A 20,752-nucleotide genomic window follows, 5' to 3' on the forward strand; every position below is an offset into this window, starting at 1 on the left:
CCGAAAACACTTAAATAAAATGTGGTTCCTTACTAAGTTACAGGGTGTTTTATCTAAAAATTTAAAAACTATTTTTGCTCAGAATTTTGAAGTTATTCGAGATATCCTTTTCATACTTGGCAGAAAGTGCAAATACTATACACCCTCCTAATTTATGATACACAAACGTTTCTAGCTACTACCAGAGGCGTACGACAGGGGATAGTGAATGGTTGACCCTTTTCAAATTCTACGCCACTGGAGGAATTACTATTTTAGTGCCATTTTTAGATTCTCCAATACTTTCTACGTAAATAATATACTGTTCATTGTTAACGATAAAGTCATTAGTTTTCTAGATATTTGAAGTTAAATATGAAACGGCACAGTTATTTTGATTAATTTATGATATGATTCATATGATTAAAATTTAAAAATTATTTGTAGCCAGTACTTTAAAACTATTTGGCGTATCCTTATCATACTTGGCAGAAAGTGTAGGTACTGTACACCCTACTAAATTAAGATAAATAAACGTTTCTAGCTACTACCAGAGGCATACGACAGGGTATAGTGGCTGGTTGGCTCTTCCCAAATTCTACGCCACTGACGAAATTGCTATTTTAGTGTAATTTTTTTATTTTGCAATACTTTTTACGTAAATAATATACTCTTCATTCGTGACGATAAAATGATTAGTTTTCGAGATATTTGAAATTAAAAATGAAGCGACACACTACATTAATCAAAATAACCGTGTCGTTTCATTTTTAACTTCAAAGATCTCGAAAACTAATGATTTTATCGTTACGACTAAAGAGGATATTATTTTCATAGAAAATATTGGAGACTCCAAAAATTAAACCAAAATAGCAATTCCACCAGTGGCGTAGAATTTGGAAAGGGCCAACCATGCACTTTCCCCCGTCGTACGCCTATGGTAACAGCCAGAAACGTTTTTTTAACATAATTTAGTAGCTTGTACAGTACCTATACTTCCTGCCAAGTATGAAAAGGATATGTCGAATAGTTTTAAAATGCTGAGCAAAAATAGTTCTTAAATTTTTAGATAAAACACCCTGTAACTCAGTAAGGAGTCACATTTTGTTTAAGTGTTTTAGGTTAAATCTTCGTATTTTGTGCTAAGGTTTCTCCAGTTACTATATGGACAATTATTAATGAAACACCCTGTATATACAATCAATGCGACTATACAAATCAAAGAACAGAACTTTTTATAAATACAATAAACACTATTGATTTGTTTTTATACCAAATTGCCGTTATAATGATATTGTTATGATACGATTCTGACAACTGTCAGATGACGCACTGAAAGAAGGCTCTGAGAAGAACTTTAGTTACCTTTGTTTCACACTCTTAAAGACAAAGAGAAACAGTGTAGCCGGTAGTTGCTGTGATAAATACATATATGTTTTTTATTTGGCAACAGCGCTTTCCTGCTAGTAGCCAAAAACTAATAAATGAGTAAAAATGTGTTGAATTTGTTTGCCGGTACCATTGGGTTATGATGTTATTAAATCTATGAAGTGCACGCCTAATTGTTTGACTTGGACCTTATCAGTAACCATTTCATCATTTTCATCATTAAAAAGATTATTTTTACAAAAAAACTTTTTAGACATTCCATACACAATTAATACTTTGCGATGCTAACGTCTACTTTGACATCTCTCCAACGGCGTTGCCATATCTTAAACTTTCTTTAGGGACAAATGGACTTGTGACTTACCTGTTAAGTTTGACGGCCAAAATAGTGTTGGAATAGGAATAATTACAAATTTCCGTTCCTTTCTTGAAATGGCACACCTTCAGCTTTCGGGGGGCAGCCAGAGAGACCACCGCGACCAAACTACTGCTGAACAGCCTTTCCACAAGGCACGTGTCCTCGGTGCCATTGCTATATATTTGTTCGAGTGTGTCGACACCGCTAAGAGAATACAGACGATACCCTGTTCTGCTACCCACTGCTAAAGATCTGGAAAAAGAAATGTCAAATTGTAAACTACTTTTAAAGAAACAGCAAAATGTAAACAACAAAAACATTTTCATTTTTGAGGGTTTTGAGGGGTTAAACAGAACATCACAATTCAAATGTCAACCTCACTTGCTCGAATAGTGGTAAGAACTATCTGGTAAGTCCTAAACATATAACCCTTAATTTTCACTCTTCTATCATTAACCCCTATTTTTTAATAGCCATCTATATATTTACATCTATAAAATTCTCCTGCCACAGTGTTAGTTGCCATACTCCTCCGAGACCGCTTGACCGATTTTTATGAAATTATATATGTATATTCGGTAGATCTTAGAATCGATCGTAATCTATGTTTCATATCCCTGGGTGATAAGGGGGGTCCTCCCTAACATTTTGTAATGTTAGGTGGGGATATGTATACATAACGTACTCTACAAGACTACGAGTACATGCAAATTAAAAAAATGATGATCAAAATCCATCAACAAGCTCCTGAGATATTAATCGCAGCATATGTTTGAAGAATCAATTTTATTTTTTGAGTGCACGGATTTTAATATTTCCCCTCCGCAGACCACGAACCGATTTCGTTAGGACGTCATTTTTAAAGCTTTATTAACCACTCTGTTGAAGTTCAAAGTTTACTCAAACTTGTATACATAAACTCTATACCTTGATCTTCAAAATGGGGCTAGTTAGGTTGCTTAATTATTGTAAACAAAGTAGCTGTGAATTAAATAAAAAAATTGGCTAACTTTGACCGTAACTAACCTAGGCAAAAAGTTTTTTTTTTGAAAATTCGTGTAAAAATACCAGCTTTTCAAATCTCTCTCTTTTAGTCTACAGACAATATTAACAAAGATATTCAAATTGTTTATAAGCTAAAAATGACTCTACTTGATAAAATGTTTTCGGAATGATAAAAATGACTTTTTAATCATTTTTTTTAAATACGTTGAAAATATAACTATTCTTCTTTCATGAAGTTTCCACAGAATTGCTATATACTTATTATTTTCTGAACAATAACATTGCAAAAAAAGCTCTTTGGGATAAACAAATTGAATAAAATTTAAACTAATTGACGAATCGCCTTAAAATTTTTTGTGAATTATATGGACTGTGACTCAACTTTTCATGCAATATGAAAGTCTTAAGGTCATTTTCGCAAAAGTTATAGCAAATTGTTTATTTTCGAAATTTTAGTCTTATTTTGCAATTTCCGAAGTAACAAATGATCGGACCAAAATTCAAAAACTGCCTTTTTAAACCTTTGCTCATCTACTAAAAGAAGGATACTATAAATAAGTTATTCAATTACCCTATTTGTACCTGTAGCGATTTAAACGAAAAAACTGCCATTTTTGACTCTTATTTGTTAATATGTAACTAAAATTCTCGTCCGAACTGTGACGGGCATTTTTGTATGTTATAATTAAAGACTGGATTATATGCAAAATGCATATGCATATATATGCTGCATATTTCTCATGTTTTTCATAAATGCATATGCCTTGCATATTTGGAGATTTAAGAGCATATAAATGCATATTTTGATGGGAATTTACTCTACCCCATTTAAAAATAAGGTATATATTAGTAACATCAACATCCATTAAAATAAAATGTGAAAGTAAATATTTTGCTGTTAAGCTCCTTTGTTGTTGTACCCATAAACATAATGGGCGTTATTTATAGCTGCAGGTATCATTATCCGGATATTTAAGATTTATAGACTTCTCAGAATTTACAAATTACCTAAGTAAATACCGATTATATTTTGAATAACATTACAAATATTACCTGTACTTTCTGCTGGTGTCGGCCAACTATGAATTATTCTGGGAAAACCAACCAAAACGAAATTTTAAGCATTTTAAGGGTAGGATAGATTATTTTATTTTATGAATGGTTAGTCTTAAATCAATCGCCGATTATTCAACTTTTGTGATTGCAAGTTATTGACTATACTGTGTAAAAAAATCATTTTATTATTATTGTGAAAATGCCTAAAGTAGCAAGGGAAAAATCAAGTCTTCTCAGAAGTTGGATTGGAAGTAACAATCATCTAAAAGTTATCGACAGTGAAAGTATGTTTTGCACCATTTGTGATAAAAAGGTAAGTTCTCCACTTCAATAGATTTTTAAACTTATCAAACTTCTTTGCACATCTATGTGTCTGTCTATTCTAAAATGACAAACCGTCCCATTTCTTCAAAAACTGTTTTTTAAAGTTCGCAACGGTTTGGCTTATACAGAGCGAGGTGTTGAGAGTGGCCCACCCTGTATACTACGGTACACTGACTGTACTTTATTGTTTGACGATTTCAATTTCACTTTGAGAAATAAAAAAAAATTGGGGGAGGTTTAAAAAGTTTGATCATTTTAATGTAGGTATCTATTTACGAAAACATCTAAAACATCATTATCATTATATTCCAGATTCCATGTCAAAAGAAATTCCAAGTAGTTCAACACATAAAAACTTCACTTCACCAAACTAAGCTATCAAAAAATGATAATAAACCTCGCCAGCAGATTCTACAGAACAGTTTGCAGATTCAGAATACGTCAGTTGGGCAAGAAACCTTTGCAAAGGATTTATGCCATTTTTTTTTGAACTGCAATATCCCTCTGCACAAGTTAGAACATAAATCGTGTCAAAACTTTTTAAAAACTTATTGCAAGATTAAAGATAAACCAGCTCAAATACCAAGTTCTTCAACTCTTCGGAAAAAATATGTCAGTGCATGTTACAAAGATGTGATGACGAGTATTAAAAATCAGTTAAAAGCCGATTATCTTTGGATTTCCGTCGACGAAACAACGGATACAAAGGGTCGACAAATTGCGAATCTAATTGTTGGAGTTCTTAACGACTCTGGCGATTTTAAAAACTCATACTTAATTAGTGTAAAATGTTTGGAAAAAACAAACTATGCTACAATAGCTAGATTTGTTAACGAATCCCTAACAAATTTTTTTTTACCTGATCAAGTACCATTTGAAAAAATATTATTAATGCTTAGTGATGCCGCCTCATATATGATGAAAGCTGCATCCAATCTTAAAATCTTTTTCCCTAATTTAATTCACTGTACATGTTTGGCGCACGGCCTAAACAGAGTTGCAGAGAAAGTTAGAATTGAATTTCCCAATGTAAACACCTTAATAAATAATGTAAAAAAAGTATTTCTGAAAGCACCACTACGTGTACAGGTATATAGGGAGATGCTTCCCGATATTCCTTTACCACCAGAACCAGTATTAACCAGATGGGGAACTTGGCTTAAAAGTGCTATATTTTTATCTGAACACTACGACGACATCAAAAGCGTTATTTCAAGTTTTGATCCGACTTGTACCGCTATTGATAACTGTCAAAATATTTTTAAAGAAAAGTCTATTAAAAATCAATTGTTGTATATAAAATCGAATTTCGATATCATTGAAAGTTCAATTACAAAATTAGAGGCTCAAAATTTATGTCTTCACAATAGTATGTCTATTGTTGATTCGGTTAAACAGAAAATAACAAATCTGAATGGGGAAATTGGAGTAAAAATTAAAGATAAACTTGATGACGTTTTAAACAAAAATGAGGGTTTCACTTTATTGCGTTCAATAAATAATATAATCAATTTTGGAAACTTCGATGAAAATATTAATATGGATCCGTCTCTAATAGCAAAGTTTAAATATGCCCCAATTACATCTTGTGACGTTGAGAGATCTTTTTCTGCCTATAAACAAATATTAACAGATAGAAGACATAATATTAGTTTAGAAAATATGAATCAATATATGATTATTTATTGTAACAATAAAAATATGTAAATTTGTTTTATTGTACTCTTTTTATAATATTAGTTTAGAAAATCTGAATCAATATTGTAACAATAAAAATATGTACATTTATTTTATTGTACTCTTATTTATCTTGTGGTCAAAATAAAATATTTTGCCGTTTTATTTGTCACAAAACCTGAAGTTAAAAAAATATATTAAGAAATAATAATACAATTTGGTTTAAATTCAAACCTATTTATTTATTTTTATTATTTTTTATTTATTTATGTATTTAACGTAAACCATAAAATTATTCATATAAAAATAAGTGCATATATAAATGCATATTTGCATGTTAATTGTGCATATTCAGCTTGTTTTAAAATGCATATTGCATGCATATTTTAGACATTTTTTAGTGCATATTTTCCAGTCTCTAGTTATAATGTATTAGGTATATAGTACCAAAAAAACTCATTTGCAACCTGGCTGCTCAAGTGTCCCGAATATGGTATATTTTTACCTTATTTCCCTGGCGTATATAAAAAATATATGTATATCAGGATCCAGATATGTGCAAAGAATCGAAGGAGGCGAAATACCAAACAAAATAAGCAAATAGTCAGTAGGAAAAAGAACAAGAAGAGGACCGAAGCTGGGATACATAGAATGATTCAAATAAACAATGGCTATAAATTACCTGATAATTATTCAGGTTTTCAAACCGTCAGATTTTTCAAGAAATTCCAATCAAAACAATAAAAATTTTTAATATTTTTCCCGCCAAATAATACAATTTTCACAGAATTTTACCTATTATAAAATATTTTCAAATAGAAAGTTCAAAGAATGTAAGTGATTATGAATTACAGAGAAGGACGACCCATAGATACATGTAAATTAATAATTCGGAAAGTGATTGTTGCCTGAAACTTTCACTGATAATGATCAGGTAAAATTTTTTTATCATTGTATTAAAATTTACACAAATATAGATTGATAAGTTTTTAAAATGGTCAATAATCCACGACAAATTGTTTTTTAAACGCTTTTATTTAGTTCAATAGTTTGCGTCAAATCTTTAGACGTTAATTTGACTGCCTTTTCTTCAATGCAAATGAATGAAAATTTGCAGACATATGCGTTCGCGGGAACAATACACGAATAGTCAATAAAATTTTTTTTTTATGTTTATTAATTGTTTAAATAAAAAAAAACGATTTTAATGGAAAACGCTTAAATTCTCTTGTTTTTTACAATGTAAAAACTTGAAACTCTTACGGATTGTATAGCTAATGATATGAACAATACATAATTTCACTTTTTACGTTACTTGTTTACGTTATGCTTCATTAATAAACAATAAAGTTTCAAATTTTTTGCCGATTCCGACTACTTTTCATGTTAGTACATCATATGTGTTATACATATTTTAATGAACAAGACGATATATTTTAATGTTTGAAAAGTGCAAGGCTAAAAAGTAAAAAATAAAAAAATATGAAAAAAAAAGTTTTAAGAAACGCTTTTCTTTAGTTACGAGTGACTATAATTAAAAATATTATAAAAAAATCAACTAAAAAGTAAAAATAAAAAAATTGAAAAAATCTAACACATTCGTTAAAGAAAAGCGTGGGGCGAAAACCGTTTATTCGATGAACACGCGCCACGCTTTTCTTTGACGGATGTGTTAGATTTTATCAATTTTTTTATTTTTTACTTTTTAGTTGATTTTTTTATAATATTTTTAATTATAGTCACTCGTAACTAAAGAAAAGCGTTTCTTAAAAATTGTTTTTCATATTTTTTTATTTTTAGTTTGCTTGGTGTGGTATAACTACATTATAACAACATAAATAATCAATGAGGATTCATGCAATAGGGCTTTTCATTCACAGTCATTTGTTTCGAGCTTCTGTCATATATGTCGTATAATCCGTGTATATTAATATTATACACAGATTATACAACATATGACAGAAGCTCGAAACAAATGACAATCGATGAAAAGCCCTATAAGGATCAACTCTTTCTATGTTTCTATATTTTATTGGACACATACGTCCAGTGGCCCCAATTCGTAATACTCAGTGTAGCCCAATCAAATAAAATTTTAATAGACGTAAAGTATTTTGTTTATAGACAGAAAATATTTAACATATAAAACTTAAGACGAAGTTTCTTTAACCAACGCAAGTTTGCCACCCAAAAAAAGAAAGAAGGAAAATCCTACTTCAGAAAAGGAAAACCCAAAAAAAAGACGAGATAAAAACATACATATATAGAAAAAGACTGCACGACTTGTACACACTTCTATATAAATCAAAACGACAACGGGTGTATGTTTTTAAAAAACTGATAGTGTGTAAAACGTTTCTTAAAATACACAATATCAGTTTTTTTGAAAACATACACCTTTTGCCGTTTTGATTTATTTAAAAACTTATAACCTAAGAAACAAAAAAAATGGCAAAAAGAAGTAAACGAAAAACTTAGGACAGTAAAAGAAACCAAAAGCAATTAATAATGATATAAACAATCTATGGAACAACTATAAGGATTAACTATTGGATGCAGCTAAGGAAGTATGAACACAATATCTGAAATATGAAACAAACGAGAATTACAATAACTATGAAAATGAAAGAAAAAAGGTAAAAATATTAGTAACAGCAGCAGAGAGATAATTGGAAAAAGTTCGGAAATAAAAAAATGGACGAAGATAGCAAAGGTAACCAAAAGCTATTCTATAGAACCCTGAAGACGACATGCTACGGTCATTGAATAGTTTACAGTTTAATATCTAATAGCCGATTTTTTGAATTGTTACCTCGTTTAAACGCACTTTTTACGCAATTATCAGTGGCGGACCCAGAATAGGTTGATTAAAATTTAAAAGTCGAAGTAAAAGGTATATAACCCAAAAAATAAATCTAAATATAAAATTGAAGGTGTAAACGATTCAGTGACCGCAGTTGAATACATCCATATATTTATACGCTTTTTTGTATTTAACATACCCAGGGCCGTGCCGTGCTAAGATGCGGCGAGGCAGTCGCATCAGGCGGCATCACAAGGGGGCGGCATAATCAGTAAAATAAAAAAAAATTGTCAGATTGTGTAAAAATGTTGTCAGAAACTATAGAAAAAATGAAAAGTTACAGACAATTTGGCTAATGACCAAATGAAAATTAAATGAAATTGCAGAAAATCTTAATATAAATTCCGAATTTCGAGCTGAAAATGAAATTCGAGCCAGAAGAAAAAAAGCGTTTGTTTGATTACGAAAAATCTGTGGACGAGCTCTTAGCAGATGAAGCTAAATTTAAAATAAATGTGTTCAATTATATTTTAGACATTGCCGCTAATTCTTTGATTGATCGATTTTCGCTTGTAGAAACTTGAAAAAATTTTAAATTTCTGTATATTTTTAAATTGAGGGAAATAGAAGATAAAACACTAGAAAAATATTGTAGGTATAAATCTTCATTCAATACTTTCAATAGAAAAAAAATCTGATATAGAGGAAAATGATCTAGAAGTGCGTGATATATCCCAAATAATACCATACTCCATGAAACCTTTAGGGGTTTTGAACTATTTGTGCCAAAATGACCTAATTTCTGTATACCCAAATGTAGTTGTATCACTAAAAATTTTATTAACGCTGCCTGACTCGGTAACTAGTGAGAAAAGAAGTTTTTCAAAATTAAAAATTATTAAAAACTATTTACGAAGCTCCATAAGACAAACAAACCTAAAAAATTTAGCACTTAGCACTTCAATAGTTCTTACTAGCTGCTACACCTACCTATCCCTACTAGACTACACCAATCTGATTGACGAGGTTGCCAAAAAAAGGCAGAAGGGTAAAATTATAATTTTTGTAAATGTTACTTAATGTAATGTTTATACATATTTAAAGTACGTTTTGATTTTAAAATAAAAGTTTTCGTTCATTTCGTGCAGTTTCATTTAATAAAAATAAAAGTTAAGTTTCAATAATATATAGGTAAAGGGGCGGCATTTTGAAGACTTGCATCATGTTGAAAAGATAAACCGCACGGCTCTGAACATACCTATATTTTGTGAATTATTGCTTTTTTCCACATAAATATTTTGTATACACATAAATTCAACTCGACAATATCTACTACGCGAGCCCCCCAAACAACAAGGCACTGCGTTTCACCATTTAATGCAAAATGCAAATAATTCACGTCACATCAAAATATCTGACTCATTCAAAGAACACGCGCATTGCACAGATTAGATAGTATAGTTTGTTTTGTTTTTATTATTATTATTGATGATAGTACTAGTACTGTTGTATTGAATGGTTTTTGTTTCCTAAATAAATAAATCAGAAATCGCTAAAAACTAAATACGAAATAAAGAAAAGCATAACGTAATATACGAGGATGAGGATGTATTCATATGGTCAGTTCATTCAGCTTGGGAATATTTTCACAAAATTATCGTCGGAAACATCATCATCAAGATCTTTGCCACATTTACTTAAAGCTTGGCCGCATAGTTTAGCAAGCTTGCTACAGACTATGCCCAATTCGCGATTTATCCATTGTTCGTCGGTTGTAGATGCGCAGCCTTGATGTTCGTTAATTTACCGCTGCAAAGAAACATAAGGTGTGGATGAAACACACTAGAACTAATGGATGAAAGACGTAAAATGAAGAATAATGCAGAAAAATACAGAGAGGTTGATAAGAGCATAAAGCAAAGAATAAAGAAGGCCAAAGAATCATGGATTAAAAAACAATGTGTGGAAATGGAAGACTATGAAAGAAAGTATGACACACTCAATATACACAAAAAAGTAAAAGAAATTACAGGAACCCAAAGAAGACATCAAATAAGTTTGCTTAAGAACAAAGACGGAAATATTATTATAGACTTAACAGAAAAAATTAATAGATGGAGTGAATACATAAGAGAATTGTTTGAGGACAACAGAAATAACATTGTCCAGGTAAATGGTGAAACGGGACTTGGAATCCTAAAATGTGAAGTAGAAATGGCACTTAGAAATTCTAAAACTGGAAAGGCAAATGGAACTGATGAGGTTCCTACTGAATGGCTAAAGCTCTTGAATGAAGAATCAATAGGTATAATATTGCACTTATTTAATACAGTATACAATACTGGTATTGTACCTCAAGAGTGGCTGTTGCCTACATTCGTTACACTGCCAAAGAAATCCAATGCAAAAGAATGTTCTGAACATCGAACAATATCTTTAATGAGCCATCTACTAAAGATATTTCTAAAAATCATCCACAATCATCAACAAGTTTATCAAAAGTTGGAGTCAGATATTAGTAATACACAGATGGGGTTCAGAAAAGGACTAGGTACTCGAGAAACTCTCTTCGGTTTAAATGTTCTTACACAAAGATACCTAGACGTTAATCAAGAAGTACATGCATGTTTTACCTGCATATCATGCATAGATAATAAAGATCTGCGAATAATTCTCAATTTATATTGGCATGAGAAAGCTAACATCAAAATAGAAAATGAGACATCACAAGCAATAGAAATACGTAGAGGAGTACGACAGGGATGCATTTTGTCACCACTGCTATTTAATGTAGGTATATAGTGAAAGCATCTGCCAGGAAGCCAAGCAAACGAAGGAATCGTAATCAATGGAGAGGTTGTAAATAATATTCGATACTCGGACGACACTGTACTAGTTGCAAGAACAGTAGAAGAATTACAACGATTACTTACAAACATAAATATTGCTTGCAACAATTATGACATAAACATCAATATCAAAAAAACCAAGTAAATCGTCTTCAGTAAAAACATGACACAACCAGCACATATTAGTATAAACGGCATTCAAATTGAAAAAGTATCAAGTTACAAATATGTACTTGGGAACTTTAATAAACGAAACTGGAGACCAAAATAATGAAATAAAAAGACGTATCGAAATTGCCAGGGTCACCTTCATAAAGATGAGAAAATTCTTCTGCAACAGTGATATAAGCATCCCTCTGCGATTAAGAATGCCGAGAGGCTACGAATTTAACACGCTATTATACGGTGTAGAGGCCTGGACTCTCAAACAGAACAACATAAAAAATATTGAAAGTTTCGAGATGTGGTGCTACCGTCGAATGTTGAAGATAAGTTGGGTTGAAAGAGTCACAAACCTTAAAGTAGGTATTACGAAGAATAGGAAAATACCCAGAAATTTTGTTAACGATGTTAACGAACAGAAGACAAAAGAACAGTGAAAGACATTACAATACTTGATATATGTACACAGAAATTGCGAAAGACAAGATCAATGAGCAAATAAAATAATGAAAAAAAAAATAAAAACAACAGAATGTCTGAAAATCTATCGTATTAAAGAAGATACATTGACCTGAGGACCAATATGTCCAACAATGCTTATAAAGTCAGAAAATATGCTGTTTTGGTTCTTATTGCATGAAATTATCTAATTTCTTATATCTTTAATTAAAACAGCAAATCTCTAGCAAATTAAACATTAATTCATATACTAATAAATCTAACCATTTATTTGTGAATTGACCTTTCTTAAAACTTATCTACCTGTAAAATAAGTATAATTTTTATCACAATGATAAACAAAAATTTACCTAATCCTTATCAGAGAAAGGTACAGAAAAAGCCACTTTTTAAATGATTAATTTCCATTTAAGTATTTATGGATCCTGCTTATCTGTAATCTCTAATCACTTGCATTGTTTGGACTTTCTATTTGAGAAAATATTTTATAAAAGGTAAAATTCTGTAGAAAGAGACAATGGGGATGGTTAGTTATTCAAATTTTTATTATGTATTTACTTGGGCTGAAAAAATATTCAATTTTTGAATCTTTTGATGGGGATTTCTTAAAAAAATCTGAAGATTAGAGATAAGGAAGATATGAGATATGTTTAGTTAGATAGCAACCAAGAAGTTCAAGGTCATAATAATTTTGTTAGTTAAGTAATTTAAAAAATTAACTTTTTTGTGATATTTACATTTTAAATGGAAGACCAGAAGACAAAGTTAAAACAAATATGACAAACCCTATACAGAAGTAAAAACTTCAAATTGTATTTTGGTATAAAATAGTTTATTTAAAACTTCTAAAAGTCATCCACATGGATTGCAAAACGTTTTCGTTCTGAACAGAACATCTTCAGTGCCTGGAATGAACTATTTCCATGTTAGATTAAGGCAAAAGGTTAAAATTGTGACTGTTAATGAGAAAATATGTGGAGAATACTTACATTCCGCAAAGCACACCAATGAAGGTGGTAACTATAACAAAATATGACAAAAACAAAATGGTAAATATGACAAAAACAAAATGGTAAATATGACAAAAACAAAAAATATATGCTACAAAATTAATGCAACACGAAACGTCAAAAGTTTGTAAGAACAGGAAACTTGGTAAAAGTCAGTATGCCACGAAATGAACTAAATATAGGAATACTAGGCCTACTATTATTAAACTATGATGGCCTAATTCTGCAACAACAGGAATTATAAACACAATGCAAGAACTCCATTTGTTTAATATTTATTTAATTCAAGCAGCACCATTTTTTTAAATTTACTAGTATTTTGTATTGTGACAATGACATCCGGTTTGGAGATCGAAACGTTAATAAAATCATTTTTTTAGTTATTTTGTGGCTTATTTCCAATTTAGAATACAGTGGAACCTCGATTATCCATCTCTCCATTAACCGTCACCTCTGTTAACCGTCAGGGTACATACAGAAGTTGTATTGACTACATAAGCAAACATTTCAATGTAAAAAAATTAAAAAAAAAGAATGTGTGTGTACTTTGTACGCACGTAAGAAGTTATACTTCTATTATATGATTTAAACGAAATTAATATACTTTTTATTTATATTTTATTTAAATATTAAACTAATTTATACTTACTACTTCTCAAACATTTTTATTAAAACAGTGCCAAAAATTAAAATAATAAAAGAATAAAACACACACAAACACATTAAAAATGCCACAAATGATTTCTGAACATTAATTGTCGGAAAATTTTTTTAACTAAATAAGTATTTTCTGAAAATAAAATTATATAATAAATATACTTACAATCATAAAATGTATAAAAAAAAATAAAAAAATAAAAGTTTTTATTGGGATTCGAACCAGCTATCAGCGCGGTTGGTATATTGGGGTTCATTCGTCTTAAACGCTTCGCGACGGAGGCAATGTGTCATTATGTGCGAAGATCGACTAACTAAACGGATTAAGCTTTTGACATTTTTGAATTAAAATAAATTATTTTGATTTTGAATTGAAATGATTTAGAATTGAAAAAATACAACAAAACATAGAGTAAGAAAACAATATATTAGGTGAACATTGATAGAAATTTTGATGGTAATCAAATTATGTAAATAAAAGTATTACATACTATGTATTTTGGTAGGTTCAAATAGGTAGGTACCTATGATACATTTACAATTATTACGTACCTGTGGCTTTTAAAAACTATTTAAATGTCACTACAATTATAAACTTTTTTGTTTCTGTCCTCACAACAATAAAACTAATATATTATACATTTGTTTACCTTCATCTTGAACAATTATTTATTATTGACAGATCATTTCAACACCCAATCAGAGCCCGTATAACGACTAATACCATACTGTCGGTGTGCGCATGCGCGCAGATCAATATAAATTCACCCTCAATCTCAATCGCGCCTAAAGAAGTATAACTTCAAAAAAAGTTAGTTTGATTTGTGATGAGGACACAAACGACTATCAATTGCTGACAGATAAAGAAATTGTTGAAATGGCCACAAAGGCGGACCAAACACATTTAGAAGCTGACACAGACTTGGAATTTCACTGTAGCTATGTTGATAAAGCTATTGTAACTGACAAAGATTTGCGTAAATAATCTAGAGAAGCTGCATCGCATATATGCAATAATTCATCGAGTGGTATTCTCAACAAGAAGAAGCCAATAAAGTAGATTGCATGATCTTATGCCGATTATGAAATTCAGCTGTCGCAAAATGTGAAGCAACAGTAAAACAAACAAAGATTTCAGAATATTTTAAATTGATTCGATTGTATGAACACAAATCACTCTTATATTGTCAAACAAATCATCCAAAATAAATTTGAGAGTTGTACTATGAAGTGTTAATTTTTTTGAAGTTATACTTCTTTACCGGCGATAGAGGGTGAATTTTTATATGTTAAAACCTATCAGCCCGGCGCATGCGCATTATAACTTTGTTCTGATTGGATGTTCAAATGACATGTCAAAAATTATCCGATATGGCAGCTGTAGGACAGCTGTGGTTTGGAGGTAAAGGTAAAGGTAAACAAATGTATAATATATTAGTTTTATTGTTGTGAGGACAGAAACAAAAAAGTTTATAATATTGTAGTGACTTTTACATAGTTTTTAAAAGCAACAGGTACGTAATAATTGTTAATGTATCATGGGTATAAACCTACCTATTTGATCTGCCAAAATACATAGTATGTAATACTTTTATTTATATAATTTGATTACCATCAAAATTTCTATCAATATTCACCTAATATATTGTTTTCTTACTCTATGTTTTGTTGTCTTTTTTCAATTCTAAATCATTTCAATTCAAAATTAAAATAATTTGATCAATTTTCAAAATATCAAAATATCACAAGTTTAATCCGTTTAGTTAGTCGATCTTCGTAAATAATGACACATAGTGTCCGTGGCTAAGCGGAGAAGGCAAATGAATTCCAATACCAACCGCCCTTATCAGCGCTGGTTCGAGTCCCAATAGAAACTTTCTTTTTTGTTTTTTTTTAATACATTTTATGATTGTAAGTATATTTATTATATAATTGTATTTTCAGAAAATACGTATTTAGTTAAAAAAATTTTCGACAATTTATGTTCAGACATCATTTGTGGCTTGTTTAATGTGTTTGTGTGTGTTTTATTCTTTTATTATTTTAATTTTTGGCACTGTTCTAATAAAAATGTTTGAGAAGTAGTAAGTATAAATTAGTTTAATATTTAAACAAAATATAAATAATAAGTATATTAATTTCGTTTAAATCATATAATAGAAGTATAACTTCTTACGTGCGTACAAAGTACACACACATTCTTTTTTTTAATATGTTCTGTTAACCGTCTTTTCGATTATCCGTCATACCCTTGGTACGGTGCCCTGAAGGATAATCGAGGTTCTACTGTAGTTGATTACAAAAATGCCACATGGAAATAGCTTCAGAACAACTCAACCTCCATGGCTGCTAACTTAATATGATAAATAATATCTGTATTTCCTTAGAATTGAGAAATATTAACATAAACATCATATCCATCCATCCAATGACACTACAGCCCAAACCGAGCTTTGGCCTCCTTTAGCAAGCTTCTCCAATAATTTGATTATAAACATCATATACTTTAGGTTTAGGCAATTAAGTGAGACATTTAGTAAGTTACAGAAAACGTTTCATCTTGAGTGACTTTGCTTGTACTTCTTCTATGTTGCTGTGAAAGCGAGAGTAGGTATATGGATTTAATGCTTCTTTATTATTTATTTGTATATGCTGGGCAAATAGGTTTTTTGGTACTTTGATATAATATGAGTATACAGGGTGTCCCGAAAAGATTGGTCATAAATTATACCACACATTCTGGAGTCAAAAATAGTTCGATTGAACCTAACTTACCTTAGTACAAATGTGCTCATAAAAAAAGTTATAGCCCTTTGAAGTTACAAAATGAAAATCGATTTTTTTCAATATATCGAAAACTATTAAAGATTTTTTATTTAAAATGGACATATATCATTATTATGGTAGGATCATCTTAAAACAAAATTATAGTGAGATTTGTCCACCCCATAAAAATTTTATGGGGGTTTTGATCTCTTAAACCCCCCCAAACTTTTGTGTATGTTCCAATTAATCCAGTATTGTGGTACAATTAGTTAAACACAACGTTTTTAAAACTTTTTTGCCTCCTAGTATTTTTTCGATACGCGAGTTTTTATCGAGATGCGGCTTCTTTTTTAATATATTTACATAAAATTTTTATGGGAGATTTATTCCTTTAAACCCCCCAAATGTTTGTGTACGTTCCAATTAAATTATTATTGTGGAACCATTAGTTAAACACAGTGTTTTTAAAACTTTTTTGCCTCTTAGTATTTTTTTGATAAGTCACCTTTTATCGAGATGTGGCTTCTTTTTCAAAATATAACTAAGAATGTAAATTATAAATACATTTTCAGATTATTAACAGGTCTCTATTATCGTACTTAACCATATACAAATATGTGGTGGATTCGATAAATATTCAAAATATCTCGATAAACACTGGCTTATCGAAAAAGTCGTAAGAGGCAAAAATGTTTTAAAAACAGTGTGTTTAACTAATGGCGCCACAATAATAATTAAATTGGAACGTACACAAAAGTTTGGGGGGGTTTAAGGGAACAAAACCCCCATAAATTTTTTATGGGGTACACAAATTTTACTTTAATTTTTATTTAAGATGCTGCTGCCATAAAAATGCCACATGTAAATTTTCAATGAAAAATCTCTAGGTGTTTTCGATATATGAAAAAAAATTGATTTTCATTTTGTAACTTCAAAGGGCTGTAACTTTTTTTATATGCACTATTGCATATAGGTAAGTGAGGTTCAATCAACCTATTTCTGACCCCAGAATCTGTGGTATAATTTATGACCAATCTTTTCGGGACACCCTGTATACTTAAGATGTTTTTAGTTAATATAGGTATACCTATAGAAAAAGGACCTATCAACAATAGGGAACTTGCACATTTTTTTTATTATATAATAATGTTCAGTTTTGTTTAAAAATGAGATTTCCAAAATTTCACCCTTCAAAAACTCGTAATAACTTAGAAATACATATTTAAAGTCTTCTGCGGTATAAAATAGTTCAAATGACCCGTGACGTCACATAGTTTTACATTAGTTATTATTATGGTTATTTTTCGCTTTGTCTACGTGTACGCAAATAAAAAAGTTAGGTACACACGAATTAAACTTCATCAAGCCAGTGACGTCATTATTTAGTGTGCGCAGTGACTGTATATTTTGGTACAAGCTATTTTGATATGTTTAGTGTTTGTTTGATAGAAAAATATTTGTTAATGGAAGGGAAGCAGAACTATTCAGATGTTTCAAACTTAATTGTAATAAATCAATGTATGTATAAAAGTATATATTTAGGTTAGCAAAATAAATATATGTATTTAGTTGTCATGACATGTAGAAAATATTGTTAAAATAATTTTTATATGTAAGTTAATTCTAACTATTCTAAATGGGAAATAAGCCACAATTTAACTAAAAAAATGATTTTATTATGTTTCGACGTCCAAATCGGATGTCATTGTCAAAATACAAAAATTAGTCAGATTAAATAAATTATTAGAAAAAATTTTTTACTAAGCAACAACATTTTTGTTTAATTTAATAATATTTTGTATTTTGACAACGACGTCCGATTTAGACGTCAAAATGTTAATAAAATCATTTTTTTAGTTAAATTGTGGCTTAGTTCCTATTTAGAATAGTTGACTACAAAAATGCCACAAGGAAATAGCTTCAGAACAAGTTAATTATTATTGTGAAAGCTTTAGGTCTTCCTTTTATTTTAATTTTGGACGGTAATACTATTTCACTTATAACTAAAAAAATATATATTAATTTATAGTCTCTTAACTTTTTCATACTGTTTTAAAATGTGGTTTAACTCATTAAAACAACTAAATAATTGTACACACTGCATAGTTAATTTAAAAACAAACACTAAACAAATAAAAAATAAGAAATCTCTTTACTAATCAATATTAAAATTAAAGTGTAAACACAACGCGATTAAACAAATTCCAACACTCTGACACTCTAATTTTTTAATTTCTGTACACGTTAGCATGTACCTAGATACAGCGTTATATTTAGGTATATTCTTCTTCTCCTTCTTTAGTTTATTGGCCTCCACCTACTTGGGTATTTGGCCAGCTCGTCGTCGGAGAATAAAGGAAAAATATTTATATTCTAATGACAGTTATCGTATGTCGTAATAATATATACCAGTTTGTTGAGATTGGAGTTTGATACAGTTTTTGAAGGAAAGGAAAGAAGGTTTACTATTGAAAATAAAGCCATTTTGTAAAAGTACAAATTTTCTATGAATAGTTCAAACGATCAAAAACACTTTTAACGTCACATAACTGTATTTTTTACTGACGTTTATAATGTCTAATTTACGTGACATCACGACGCGTTTTGGAGTGGCTGGTATAAGTTGAATTTTTAGTCGTCTTTAGGGGCCAAACGAAAGACAAACAAAAAACTTTTTTATCTTTGATACAGGTTCTAAATTATGTTCTTTTGTGATTTATAACATTTTTTTCCAATTTAAAATGTTATGCAAGTTCCCTATTAAGTGGAACGAAATTAATTTCTTCAGATCTTTATCATTAAAAAGGTAGTATTTAAAATAAAATTCCAAAATTATGTCTCTTAAAACATTAAATTGGTTGATAATAATTAGTTGAATAATTATTGATACTACTTATATTGTTGTTATTTTATAAAAAGCTTTTTCAGTGTACTTAAAACATATTTAAATACTTTTATCTATAGTTTTTAAATATACTCATAAACAACACACTTTTATCAACAATACTAAAAAAACTGTTCAAAAAATCACAACAATCTCTAGTTATTAATTACATCCAAGGTTAGTCAAATTAATATCAACCAAATGCTCAAGACAACAAATATTAATGCCACATAGGCATTTTATTTATTTAAATATAATTTCAAAAAATTGGAGTATGTAAATGATTATTTTCCATCAAAAATTCCCTTAAAAAATATCAGAATTTTTTATAGGAAAGTTATAAAGTGACCCCGTCACCAAAAATAAAGATACTATATCATGAAAATTAAAAATATTATTGCTTCATGCACGCAATCTATAATAAAAAACAATTTTTTTACTCCTGATAAAAGCATTCTTAAAATTACTATTTAAAAACAAAGCTCTTGTTTTGTCTGTGATGTGATATGGAATACAATTTAAAAATTAAAATATTCAAATTTTCTGCCTTCTAAATTTTCACTCAGGGTCATTTAGACCACCTAACAACGTACAAGTATTTTACAACAAAAATTGTTGTAAAGGTCAAATTGAAAAATACATTCGTTTTTGTAACAAACGTATGAGGATTGATTGCAAAATGACGCACCTATTTTCGCACAAAAACGCAAATTAAATGCTTGAGCGTAAAAAGAAAATCCGTAAATACATTTGTCAAACGTAAGTAACATTTTCAATGACCCATCAAACCATTTAAGAATAATATTAACGAAACTTACGTGCTATCCTGGTTGAAGTTTACAAAATAATTTTTGGATCCATTTGAGTCAGAAGAACCTGTGCTATTCATGAGTCCGAAGAAGGAAAACACTTTTGTAGAAACTGCGTGAAATTCGACGAAGATATTTTTATTAAAATCTGTACACTTCCAAGTACCAAAAACTTCAAAACAATTTTATACTCGCACAAAGACTGACCTTGCAATTACTAAACACAAACAACTACCATAATGTATTGAACAGCTGATGTAATGATCTCTCTGCGCACGCCACAATTTAATCCTTGTTCCGTGTCTTTTTCCTACTTCGCTTGGAACTGTCAAATCATGCGCACAATTTCATTTGTAAGGAACTGCGCATTTAGCCCAGTAAAAATAACTGTACGCGTGTGTTATTTTCAGCGTCACGACGCCGACGGATTTGCTTAAAAATTTAGACTTGGTTCTATTTGGTTATATGTATTTGGTTGTACTTAGCCTCCACTTCACAATGGAGCTATGCCGTTGGTGGCTTTTACTTCGGGGTGAAGAACCAAATAAAAGATCATTATTTTTTG

The 20,752-nt window shown here is 30.0% G+C and overlaps 1 protein-coding gene across 8 annotated transcripts in view; it reads right to left on the bottom strand.

The window, feature by feature from the left end:
* The window catches only part of LOC114329630 (WD repeat domain phosphoinositide-interacting protein 2), a 68,582-nt gene extending 48,107 nt beyond the window's left edge, over positions 1 to 20,475 (bottom strand). For 6 of the 8 annotated variants that reach the window (XR_007696378.1, XR_007696379.1, XR_007696380.1 and 3 more), the window contains exons 1-2: positions 20,197 to 20,474; positions 1,733 to 1,978 (exon numbers count right to left, since the gene is read on the bottom strand). Coding sequence is in view for 5 of the 8 variants with exons in the window: in XM_050643596.1 (XP_050499553.1) it covers positions 1,733 to 1,978; positions 20,197 to 20,267 (317 nt within the window). In the remaining 3 variants the exon portion in view is untranslated. Of the gene's footprint in view, positions 1 to 1,732; positions 1,979 to 20,196 lie in introns of all 8 variants that reach the window. The other 2 variants (XM_050643595.1, XM_050643597.1) reach the window with 2 other exon arrangements.
* Between the last annotated feature and the right edge of the window lie 277 nt (positions 20,476 to 20,752).

The sequence above is a fragment of the Diabrotica virgifera genome, chromosome 2 (assembly GCF_917563875.1).
Source record: "Diabrotica virgifera virgifera chromosome 2, PGI_DIABVI_V3a".
Classification (NCBI taxonomy): Eukaryota; Metazoa; Arthropoda; class Insecta; order Coleoptera; family Chrysomelidae; genus Diabrotica; species Diabrotica virgifera.